The sequence below is a fragment of the Leptonotus elevatus genome, chromosome 13, assembly GCF_054856555.1.
Source record: "Leptonotus elevatus isolate MCC_2025b chromosome 13, RoL_Lele_1.0, whole genome shotgun sequence".
In the NCBI taxonomy this organism is placed as follows: domain Eukaryota; kingdom Metazoa; phylum Chordata; class Actinopteri; order Syngnathiformes; family Syngnathidae; genus Leptonotus; species Leptonotus elevatus.
Window position 1 is genome coordinate 22,254,365 of NC_141251.1, and position 12,408 is coordinate 22,266,772.

At 40.6% G+C, this 12,408-nt stretch overlaps 1 protein-coding gene across 1 annotated transcript in view; it reads left to right on the forward strand.

Annotated features, from left to right (window-relative positions):
- The window catches only part of b3gnt2b (UDP-GlcNAc:betaGal beta-1,3-N-acetylglucosaminyltransferase 2b), a 338,578-nt gene extending 332,432 nt beyond the window's left edge, over positions 1-6,146 (forward strand). The window contains exon 3 of the mRNA XM_086093715.1: positions 1,182-6,146. Within this exon, the coding sequence (XP_085949841.1) occupies positions 1,197-2,387 (1,191 nt within the window). The 5' untranslated portion in view covers positions 1,182-1,196 and the 3' untranslated portion in view covers positions 2,388-6,146. The remainder of the gene's footprint in view (positions 1-1,181) is intronic.
- Positions 6,147-12,408: the final 6,262 nt, after the last annotated feature.

A 12,408-nucleotide genomic window follows, 5' to 3' on the forward strand; every position in this document is an offset into this window, starting at 1 on the left:
GCGTTGACGCCGAAGTTGGAAGCGTTGACGCGGCGGCTTCCATCGCGTCGTAAAGCCTCACCGGCTAGCGATGCTAACGGTGGAAAACGAGCACTTCTGCACAGGCGGATGTTCAATCGGACAATGAAGAGTACCCTGAGTCCAATGCATATTCATCGGAGGAGGTGGGTACAGTCTGATCACGGAGAAGACACTGGTTCTGGACTACGATGCCACCATGAATGGAGTGGATAAGATGGATCAGAACATCTCTTACCACCCGGTATAGGAACCGAAGGACATGAGGAAGCCAGACGTAACACCAGGTCACCGTATCATGATCCTGAGAGTAGACTTGATGAAGGGGCAATCGCAGTGAAACTAATCTGTGTTGCAAATCCTGCTGCGTCCCCTTGCACGCAGGGGAGTTTTACACAATATACCTCACAAAAAGAAAAACTGTGTAGTTGAAACATCCACACAATTGTAAATAGTACCACAGTTGCACACATTTGTAAATAGTTTGCCAAATTGTTTTGTCAAATTGTTACGCTGTTGAATGTAAATAAACGTATTTTGCTATCAAAAAACACTTTTTCATTGTTGGTGGTAGTGTTTTACAGAAGTAAAGCACTGTTTAGATGTTTGTGGCATCATTCATGGGAAAAAAAAGGTGTCAAATTCACTAGAGTGCATGAAATAATATCGTTTCACTAAAAGCTTGATTTCTCCGTATTTTGGTCCAAAACAGAGCATTTGGGTGAAACTAACCTATTTTCTATTGTTGATTACTGAAGAACGGAATAAGGTAGAAACAAACTTTTTTTCTGATGAAAGATGACAGTTCAATCTTTCATTTGGGTAGTATCTGTGTTTCCATAGTCCAAACACAAAATGTTCTGTGGACCTTGAAAGATCAGTCAAAATGCTTAAATCAGCTGGCACCCACACATCCTCTTTTCTGAAAATGCTTGGCAGTCAAAGAGTTGATAATTTTGGCAATTATCAGCGCTCCTTCAGACAAAACTGTTTACTGTCTGGAATATTTTGGAAAAAATATTGGAAATTGGATTCCCTTTAGAAACATGAAATTTGCTATATCTGCCACAAAAAAAGTCTCAGTAAGCCATGCCTGAAAAGACAAAGGAAATAATTTTAAGGTGTTTTCCCTAATGTGAACATGTGAACGTTTGTGTGTTCAGGTGCGCAACGGCGTCATGGCGCTGCTGCGGATGAGACTGAAAGTTCTTTTGACTGTGATGATGGTCAATGTCTTCATCTTCATCCTGATCTCTTGCCACGGCGGGCGGGACAAGGGCTTCCAGGACAATGTGCTGGTCCCTTCCAAGCCCTTCTGGAACAAGATGCTGCCCAGCTCAGGCTACTGGAACCGCCAGCAGCAGGTTTTGGACTTCCAGAACAACCCTATCCTTGCCAATCACAGCGCCGCTGACTTGCCCGATTGGCTCAACGAAACCCACGTGTCTTTTGACGTTTGTCAGCCGGACGCCAGGGTGACCACTCAGGTAAAAAACTACAACTCTCTACCTGTGCGATTCAAGGACTTCCTGCTCTACATGCACTGCCGCTATTACCCAGTCCTGGTAGACCAGCCGGACATCTGCCGGGAGCCGCCCTTCCTGCTGCTAGCCGTCAAGTCTTTGGCGCCACATTTTGACAGGCGCCAGGCCATACGTCAGTCGTGGGGCAGGGCAGGCATGGTCGCCAATCGTACCGTGGTGACTGTCTTCCTCCTGGGCCAGACCACGGTGGGGGACCACCACCCAGACCTGTCGCCCATGGTGAGCTACGAGAGTGACCGACATAGGGACATCATCCAGTGGGACTACCGGGACTCCTTCTTCAACCTGACTATCAAGGAGGTCCTCTTCTTAGACTGGATCCAGACACTGTGCCCTGGTGCCAGCTTCATTTTCAAGGGCGACGATGACGTCTTTGTCAACACTTACGCCATCCTGAACTTCTTAGGGGGGCTGTCTGCATCCAAAGCCGCCGACCTCTTCGTGGGTGACGTCATCACCAATGCGGGGCCGCACCGGGACAAGAAGGTGAAGTACTTCATCCCTGAGAGCATGTACATCGGCTCATATCCACCTTACGCCGGCGGCGGTGGCTACCTGTACTCTGCCAGCGTCGCCGCTCGCCTGCACGCTACTTCCCGACGGGTGGCGCTTTACCCCATCGACGATGTCTACACGGGTATGTGCCTAATGAAGGCGGGGCTGGTCCCCGAGAAGCACAAAGGCTTCAGAACCTTCAACATCGAGGAGAAGTATCGCGCCAACCCATGCGCCTACAAGAGCCTGATGCTAGTCCACCCGCGCACGCCGCAGGAGATGATCCAGATCTGGTTCTGGCTCAACCAGCCAGACCTCAACTGTCAGTAGAGAGGGCCCAACCCCCACTTCACGCCACACCTACCCGAAGGTTCAGACCATCATTTTGAGCAGAAGGGAGTGATGACTTTTAAAAGTTGGCAGCTTGTCATCATGCTCGCTCAGAACATCAGCCTGGAAAGGTTTGCTCCATTTGGGAGCGTCAGAGTATTTTTTTCCGGCAGCCATTTTACAGTATAAGTATAGGTACTACTGCAAATGGTAGAGTCTGATTTTAATGAACGGTTGCAAGGTTACCTGTACCCTCTTGCCACAATCACAAGTTTGAGCTTCTGAACAATGTTCAGGGTTATCAAATATGTCTAAATCTTAACCACATGACTTATATCAACCTATTGCGTCCTAAGTCATTATTAGAGAAAAACCTATTTGAGGGTCCCCTAATTGTAAAGTGGTAGCATTTTTTTTTTACTTGATCTTCTCGGTTTGCTGTACAAAGAGCTTGAACCAAAAGTATGTCTATTTCTTTGGCGCACATATTTATACCGCTATAACTATTTATAACGCTTTAACACTGTGTCAGCTCTCCACCGGGGGGCATTCAAAATGCTGTATTATATAGGAATTTATGTGACAAAGTAAGTGAAAATCTGTGTATCAGAGATGGAATTAATAGTTTCTTGTTCCGTGCCTTTCATATGGAGTCCAGCCAATCAACACAGCAGTGTATATAACTTCACACCACAAACAGATAATTACATTAGATGAGAAAAGTGGTAGATGCTGTCAGAAGCTGGAAAATCCTCGATTCATTTTTTATCCTTTCACACAGAAGTTCCATTTCAATGAATTTGGTGTTTGAGAGACTAAATGATTTAGCGACTTGTGCTTTTTACACTGAGACAGACGCAGCAACCTGCAAATTGGATGTCTGGTGTTAAACTTTACACACACGAGTCCCGGCTTTTCCGCTGTTCCCTTCTCACAGCCGCCTACCTCGGAAGCTGGAAAAATAAAATGAAGTATTCCCATTTCGTATCCGTTCATGTGTAAAAAATTAGCTTAATAACACAGTTGCCTTAGTTATATTTTAAAGTGTGCGGGAAACATAAAAAAAGTTTTAAAAAACTAATTTTTAGGTGACATTTGCTTAATAACATAATTGCCATGATCATTCTTGACCTAACTGTCACAATGTCCAAGCCGTTTGTTGGTAATCATTTTCTTGTTTTCCTGAAAAAGTCCAAATACGGCATAGGCAACTGCTACCATGCTAATGAAATGTATGACACTTCTGCACACTGGTAGGACAACTTTATTAGTAAAATTACATGTTACTAGTGCAGTATTGACATGCGCACTAATAGTACCAATAGTCAGGTGTTAGATGTTAGCTAGTAGAATTTTATAATGCCACTCATAATCAAACTCATGTCTTGAGGTCCATTTACTAGTACGCTATTTTGCCTCATCAATTAGACAATTCAGCTTACTAGTAGAAAGAAAGATAAGGGTCTACCAGAGGTGGGTAGTAACGAGTTGCATTTACTCTGTTACTTTTACTTGAGTAATTTTTTTGGAAAAAAATTACTTATAAGAGTAGTTTTACCACAATACTTTTTACTTTTACTTGAGTACATCAGTGATATGTGAAAAAGAAGCGCTACTCTTACTCCGCGGACACTAGTGATGTGACGTTCACGAACAAATCGAGTCTTTTGAACGGCTCTTCAATTTGAGAGCCGTTGAAACCCCTCCCCCGCGCGTCACCGTTCGCTTTTGGAGGGAGCGCCATCTTTGCATAATAGCATTAATCAAACAATTAACTTGTAAGTGGGTCGTTAAGCTCTGAAACGAGCAAAAAAGAAAAAAGATGACACTGAGCCTGCTTTAGCACCATGGCAGAAGTTAGAACACAAGTCAGGAGAGACGGAGCAAAGAGAAGAGGCAGGTTTTTTTTTACGATTTGAAAAAAAACCCACTTCATGTTCAAGCAGTTACTCGGTACTTGAGTATTCTTTTCAGCGAATACTTTTTTACTTGTACTTGAGTGATTTTTTTATGACTTTACTTGAGTGATATAATTTTGAAGTAACGCTACTCTTACTTGAGTACAATTTTTGGCTACTCTACCCACCTCTGCGGTCTACTAGTGGAACCACTGGAGGCTTAGTTTGCACTGCTAGTCCTTCCGGTGTTTTATGTGGGGTTATAGCCCACAATGTGTCAGCCATATAGTTGGTTACTTGTAGACGTCAACTTCGATAGCCTGCCTGTGTAAAATGTTTGCGAATGTTCACGATGCCAAAATATGGAATAATTAGGAAGTCAAAACATTAGCGTTGTTTTCCAGGACAGAATGTTTGTGTTGTACTGACTTGTAATGGCAATTTTTATGAGAACGAAAACCTAATTTGTTTGCGTGTGTGTGTGTGTGTGTGTGTGTGTGTGTGTGTGTGCGCGCGCGCTTCACATACAAATACATTTGTTTATATGAAGACTCGTTTTTAATTTCAGGAAATTTGGAATTAATTTTCATTGTTCAAATTACTGACTTCATATATTGTACGTAACCCTGTAAACAATGTAAAAGGGGGGGGGGAGCCCAAATCAAATCAAATTTTCCACGTTTCTGACATGAAGAAAAAGCTGGTGCATATTTGTGAATTCACATGCCCTAGCCTCGGTCCTCTCTTTTAGCGCACAGCTGATTTTTTTTCCCGGAATCAGAAAGGATGCTTTCAACATACAAATTGTCAGGATTTGTGCTGATTTCAGATAAAACGACCAAGTGAGTTATCGCCGACTTGTCAGAGAAGCTAAGTGTTGATTAGCTTTGCTCATCGTTGTATTCAGTATTACCAATATGAAAAATTAATAATAGTTTATAAAGCGGATTAGCACTCCCCCTGCTGGTCAGGTTGGTCATCTGAGCTGCTGTAACATTAAGTAGTTAGCGTGTTTTTGTCGTTAAATATCTTATTTATGTTCTCGCTCGCATAGGACAATCATGAAAAGAGTTGTTGGATTCTTAAACAGTATAACAGTGAATTAAGGACACCATTTTGGTAGTTTTTGCGCATTGATATCATCTTATTCCGCCACGATTACTTAAAATGTTTAAGCTGCTTAGTCAAACTTTTTTTTATTAAGACGTTAGCTGTTTCTTAGCTTGCCTTTTTGACTCGTTTTGTGACATAAAAACACTGGTATTAGCAATTTGTTGTGAGGTTGAAGAATAAGGAATTAATATTCAGTATAATACTGGATGTACAAACAGTACTGTACACTACTTGCATAAATTTCAGGATATTGGGATTTTAAGGTGAAATTACATATCTAACTTTTTGCGAGTAGTTTACAGAACTATTTTTAAAAGAAAGCTTCACTCAGGGTAATGACAAATGAATTTCTTTGCCAAATGACAGTTGTTTGTGTGAACTAGAAATGAGATATGATATGATATTACTATACCGACCAATGATTGTGTGATACTGGACAAAAACAACAACAACATAAATCATTTAGTGGGGAAACAAAAGACAAATGAGACCTTAACGATTACATTTTTTGCTGTATCAAGATAGCGAGGTCAATATGATACTGCCTCTAGTTCCAAAATCATTGCAGACCAAATCTGTGCCTGATGTTAGTGGTTTGGATGTGTCAAAAGAAACGTAAGTGTAATTGCTTATTGTTGTCATTTTGATTCTTCCGGTTGTTATGCATTGTTTTTTTGTTTTTTTTAAAGTACAGTATGCTGTTCAGTGTGTTTTTATTGCAACACCAATAAATTAAAGAAACCTGGAAGTTTCCACCCTCTTGATTTATTATTATAATTATTTAATTATAATAATAATTATTATTATTTAAACACACCATATAATCTGTACGAAATGGCCAAAAGAAAAAACCCTCAGATTTTTGTTTTGTTTTCAGTTTTACATTTTATCCTGCTGCTAGCCGTCAAGTCCCTGGCGCTGCATTTCGACAGGCCCTCCTGTACGTGGTTTGTGCAGTGCTCGCCTCTCGCCAACAGAGGGCAGCAGCATATAATCCATTTCATTGTAAACTATACAGTATTTGAGCTAAGTACTGCAATTCAAATGATTAGTTTGTCATCTTGTGTACTAAACTTGTTCATTCCCTGGAATTCTGTGAGCTAACCTCACAAAATAGAAAGAAAAGGAACATGTGCTGCAGCATGTAGGAGTGACTCAGAAAATCCCAATCTCAATTTTTTCTAAATAGCAGCATACAGGAAGTCACGCCATGCCCCAAAAATTACATCTCATTGTGGCTCAAAAGTATAATTTCCCAGTGTGATGGTAGTGAGAAGTGGACTAAGTTACTTAAGGCCCAACTGAAGGCCTACAACCCAAATGCACAGCCTGCCACTGAAACATGCACTAAGTCCTCATTTACCTATTGCCATTTTGGTGTTCTAAAAAATAATAATAAAAAAAAAAAACATTCTTAACTTGTTTTTGTATAACAGAAGAGGTGTCATTTGTATATTTTCCATCTATGCTTTCAGCACAAACTACATAAAACCCAACAGGAAAAGTGGCACGCCTGCCATCCATCCCTGGAAATCCATTAATCTGTCCTTGAATCCTGTCATCCGGGCAGAAACGTGGAGACTTCCTGTCAGGCACCTGGCATCACCAGATGAGTCAGCACAAGATGATGATGTTTCCTTCACAGCCTTACCTCAAGCAGCATTAGGGCAGTGGACTGGCGCATACAATCCACCCTGGGCCCCTGGCATTTTATTTAATTTTTTTGTCTATTTTGTAAATGGATTATTGGGTTGCTCTCTCTAAATTGTGGGCCAGTTAAGTTACCAGTGTAGTCACACACAAAATGAATTAAAACCATATCTAAGGCACCAAGGTATGTATTGTGACTGAAAATTCATCATTTATTTACAGTTAGTGTGAAAGGGGGCAAAGACAAATCAACCTTCCTTACTGCTGCTCGGGGCTGGACAGGCCATGGGTGGCATTGCAGAGAGACAGCCATTTAACATTGAGAAAAAATACCATTCCTACTAAAGAAATAAATTAATATAATTCAATGAAAGTTTTAAAAGTAGGACAGTACTTTTGATAGTGTTTTGCCCAGTAAGAAGGCCTTGAAGGCCCTGACTGCTCGTGGTTAGGTCTGTAACGCTTTAGGTAATATGTCAAGTGAGTGTATTCTCAGTTTAGTGAAGTGGTGTAAGTATTGGTCTTTGTAGGCCTGAAGTGTTGTTATTATCTGGAAGACTGTCATTCTTTGTTAACAGCTCTCTTCAAGAGTGCCAACACCAAACACTTGAAGAGTTGGTCTGCTTACAGGAGGGTGAGTTACTGGAGGTGCATGAAGAGGGAGGTGTGGTGGTGAAAAAGGTTGAAAGTTTTGGTAGTTTTGAAAAACAAAACAAAACGTTTTGTTCCGTCTTCTCCTCTTCTGCACTCCACTGGGATAAGTCCCGTCCTCATAACAACCCCAAAACTTTGTTTTGCTAATTGCTAGCTCTTCCTCAATCACGTCTTCACATGGGCACTAAGAAGATGGAATAGTCCAGTGATTCTCAAAGTTTGGTATGCGTACCAGTCACGGATTTATATGACTGGACTGTCACTGCCGCTTACTCCCTGTTGGAAGAAGTGAAGCCACCAGCGGCCATCTTGCTTTGCCACTCGCCAAGGCCACCTAACTTGAATCTTCTCCATGCCGTTTTTACATTATTTTCTGCCTCTACGGTGAAAATTATGGAGGACCAAAACATACGGGCTGTTCGGTCCCTGTACGACCGGTGTCAAAGTTTGGTCCGCATTGCCGGCAATAAGTCGGATTTGTTTCCAGTGAGGGCTGCCCTTTATCACTGATTCTGTTCATAACTTTTATGGAGTATAATTTCTAGGCGCAGCCGAGGCGTTGAGGGGGTCCAGTTTGGTGGCCTCAGTATTGCATCCCTGCTTTTTGCAAATGATGTGGTGCTGTTGGCTTAATCAGGCTGTGATCTCCAACTCTCACTGGAACAGTTCGCTGCCGAGTGTGAAGCAGGATGAAGCGGAAGATTGACAGATATATATATATATATATATATATATATATATATATATATATATATATATATATATATATATATATATATACATACATATACACAGATATACAGGCGGCACGGTGGTTGACTGGTTAGCACGTCCGCCTCCCAGTGCAGAGGACGTGAGATAGAGTCCAGGCTTCGGCCTTCCTGGGTGGCGTTTGCATGTTCTCCCCGTGCTTGCGTGGGTTTTCTCCTGGTACTCCGGTTTCCTCCCACATTCCAAAGACATGCATGGCTAATTGGTTAACAGGTTAATTGAACACTCCAAATTGTCCATAGGTGTGATTTTGAGTGTGGGTGGTTGTTTGTCTCTGTGTGCCCTGCGGTTGGCTGGCAACCAGTTCAGGGTGTCCCCACCTGCCCGAAGCCAGCTGTCGGTGGAATTGAAGTATCCTCCCCACCGATTCACGACGTCCCAAGTCGAGGTCAGCAGCACCCCATCTCCACTATACACACACAGTGTTAATTGTGCACTGCTTTTCTCTCCTGAGATGCTGGATGGTTGACCAGAATTTCTTCGAAGCCGTCCGGAAGTCGAATTATACCTGATTTAAATGTTGTTGTTGTACTTTGTTTTTATATATCCTTTTAAACACAATCAGTGATTCACACCTTTTCAGGTTAATTCCAAAATTATTCTACAAATCTACACCTATAATTGTAACACACCTTTGCTTAATGTTTGTTCTTGTTTTTATTTTTTATAGACACTTATACCCCTCAAATCATAGTCACTGTCTCTAAATTTCAGACAGCTTCTAAATATAGAAAGTAGGTTGTTATTGTACATTACTTGAGCAATTTTCAAGTTCAAGTTTAAGTTCAATTTATTCACATGTTGAAATATCACAGCTGGCATTTATCATGAAGGCAATCTGAATAGACATTTACATGTGAAAGAGACACCCCTTAGAAGCTACTTAAAGCTCTTTGGGGGTTCGGAACAGAAACGAGACAATCAACAAGCTAAACAAATGCAAACTAACATACAAACAAATAACATCCTAACACTACACAAACAAACATACAAACTTTGATCACAGTAGGTGGATTCAGCTAATTATAAATATGTAGCCAATAGTTCAGTTTTGAGTTTCCTTTTAAAGATGAGAAGAGATTGGGTGGTTTTGAGGTGTGTATCAAGCTAGTTCCAAGTCTGAGGGCCATAACATGTAACACTTAAACAGGTTGTCTTGAGCCTTCGCTTTTTCCCCGTGATGATGGTGATGATGTCTTTGTACCTGGTGTTATGTCCATGTAGGGAGGAGCAGGAAGGAATAAGGTTGCTGAAATGAGGAATCAAATTATTAACAACTTGATACATTAAACATGTGTTATGGTACAAAACTGAGCTCAGGAAGTCCATGATGATGAAAGAGTGGGCAGGACGGAGTGCTGTATTCAGACCATGAAAAAATACGCACCACCTTCTTGTGCAGAGCTTGGAGTTTCTATGTAAGGCTTGGAAAAGTGTTGTACCAGATGAGATTACATTGCAGTAATGCAAATGGTGTTCAAATTTAGTTTTGTACTTGGAAGAAAGTGTCTCGGCTTGGTAAAGAAGCCCATATATTTAGAGAGTTTTTTTTAAACAAGAAAATCAACATGATTTTTAAAATGTAGTGACTCATCCAAATGTATTCCCAGAAATTTGGCAGAGCGTACTTGTGAAATTGTCTGTCCATTGATTTCAATGTTTATGTGTTTGGCATTATCTTGTTTTTGATAGGAGCAAAATATCATAGAGTTGGTTTTTTTGGACATTCAAGGAAAGTTTATTACATTTAAACCATTTGTCAATATTACCGAGTTCTTGGTTTATGATTCGGTTTCGTTCAAATAGACTCTCGTGGGCCCAAAAAAGACTAGTGTCGTCCGCGAATAGAACTTTGTGAAACACTTTTGAGGAGTTAATGAAGTCATTGATATACAAAATAAAAAACCCATGTTTAAAGGCATACTTGACTCACCGAGCCACTTTCAGCAGTAAAAAGTTAATATTTTGTTCAGAATTAATTTGATAACTTAATTATTTTTCATGTATAATCAATACCTTTAAAAATTGTTTACGCTTGCTGTCAATTGAAGATGACATCACCTGTGCTAAGTAGGTAACGACCAATTATCGTGTGGCGGCTGTGGCTCAGGGTGTAGAGAGGGTCGTTCAGTAACCAGAAGGTCGGCTATTCGATCCCCACTCTCCCCAAGTCATGTGTCGTTGTGTCCTTGGGCAAGGCACTTCACACACATTGCCCCCAGTGCTACTCACACTGGTGTATGGAAGGTGCGAATGTTTGGTGGTGGTCGGAGGGGCCGTAGGCGCACACTGGCAGCCACGCTTCCATCAGCCTGCCCCAGGGCAGCTGTGGCTTCTTAAGTAGCTTACCGCCACCACAGTGTGAATGTGTGAGTGCATGAATAATGTATCCATTCCATTATAAAGCGTCTTTGAGTGCCTAGAAAAGTGCTATATAAATCCGATGCATTATTATTATTAATATTATTTTGGCTTATCTGTTTTCTGGGTTTACTTTGGACAGCAAACTGAGACATGATTGGTCCGTACATTCTTCCTCAGCACAGGTGATGGCATCTTCAGTTGACAGCAAGTGAAAAAAAATTATTTTAAAGGTATTAATTGTACCTGAAAAATAATAGTTATCAAATTAATTCTGGACAAAATATTAACTTTTTACATCTGAAAATGGCTCAATGAGTAAAGTATCCCTTTAGTAATTTTATTTGATGATGTGTAATCTTTAACAACTACATACTGTGGCCTTCCACGTAGGTAGTTGCTGAACCAGTTCAGTGTAATACCTCTAATGCCATAATGATGCAGCTTCCTAATTAGGATGTTGATATTAATTGATTGTATCGAAAGCTTTTGACAAGTCCAAAAAAAACCTCCAACACCGCAATAACTGTCATCAGTTGCATCATTGATTCTTTCTACCAAATCAAGTATTGCCATACAAGTGGTCCTGTTCTTCCTAAAGCCATTCTGAGATGCAGTGAAAATACAAAGTTTGTTAAAATAATTACTAAGTCAGTTATGGACAACTCGCTCCATGATTTTGGAGAGGGTAGGCAAAATGGACATAGGTCGGTAATTGCTTAGATTGTTTTTGTCACCAGATTTATAGATAGGGAGAACTTAAGAACCCCAGTAGAAAACGGTTTATGCAGAAAACGAGTGGTTCAGCAATAGCATCTATAATGGCTTTTAGTAATCTGGAGATTTCATCTGGCTGAATGTGAGTTTTTTAAATTTTTCTCACTATTGAAGAATGAGTTTGGATAGTTGTCTGTTAAGTATTGTTCAAATGAGGTATTCTGAGGTTGAGTAATTTTGTCTGATAAATTCTGACCAATGGAGACAAAGAAGTCATGAAAAGAATCGACTAAGGTAGACCAGTTTCCTGTTTCAGAAAGTACAGTACAGTAGTTTGTGAGGACATATCACTGTTCAAAATGTATTAAGGACATTCCAAGATTTTTTCGGGTCTCCTTGGGATGCTGTGATAAGGTCTGAGTAGTGTTTGGTTTTTACTTTTTCTTATATGTGTATAATTAATGTAGCTTTCTTTATTAATAGTGGTAGGATTTTTAATAAATTCTTTATATAATTTGTTTTTGTGTTTAATATAGTTTAGTATGCCTTTTGAGATAATTCACAATATTGAGATAATACTCTGAATGGTTGATGCAAACAGTGAAGTTCACTCTTTGCGAGGCCCTCATTACTCCATACAGGAATGTATGTTGATTTATGTCACGACTGTGAGTCAGCTCCTTGGAGCAGTCTCTGTGCAAAAGAGGTTTTGGATAGCGGTAAATCACCAGGATGACTGTGCTGGTGGCATTTATACAGAACAGTGGAAAAAGACAGAAAAAAATAATTCCTACAAAAATACACGACACTGCTGTATTGTATGAAACGGGGCGTTCACTGACTTGTGAGCAGCCACA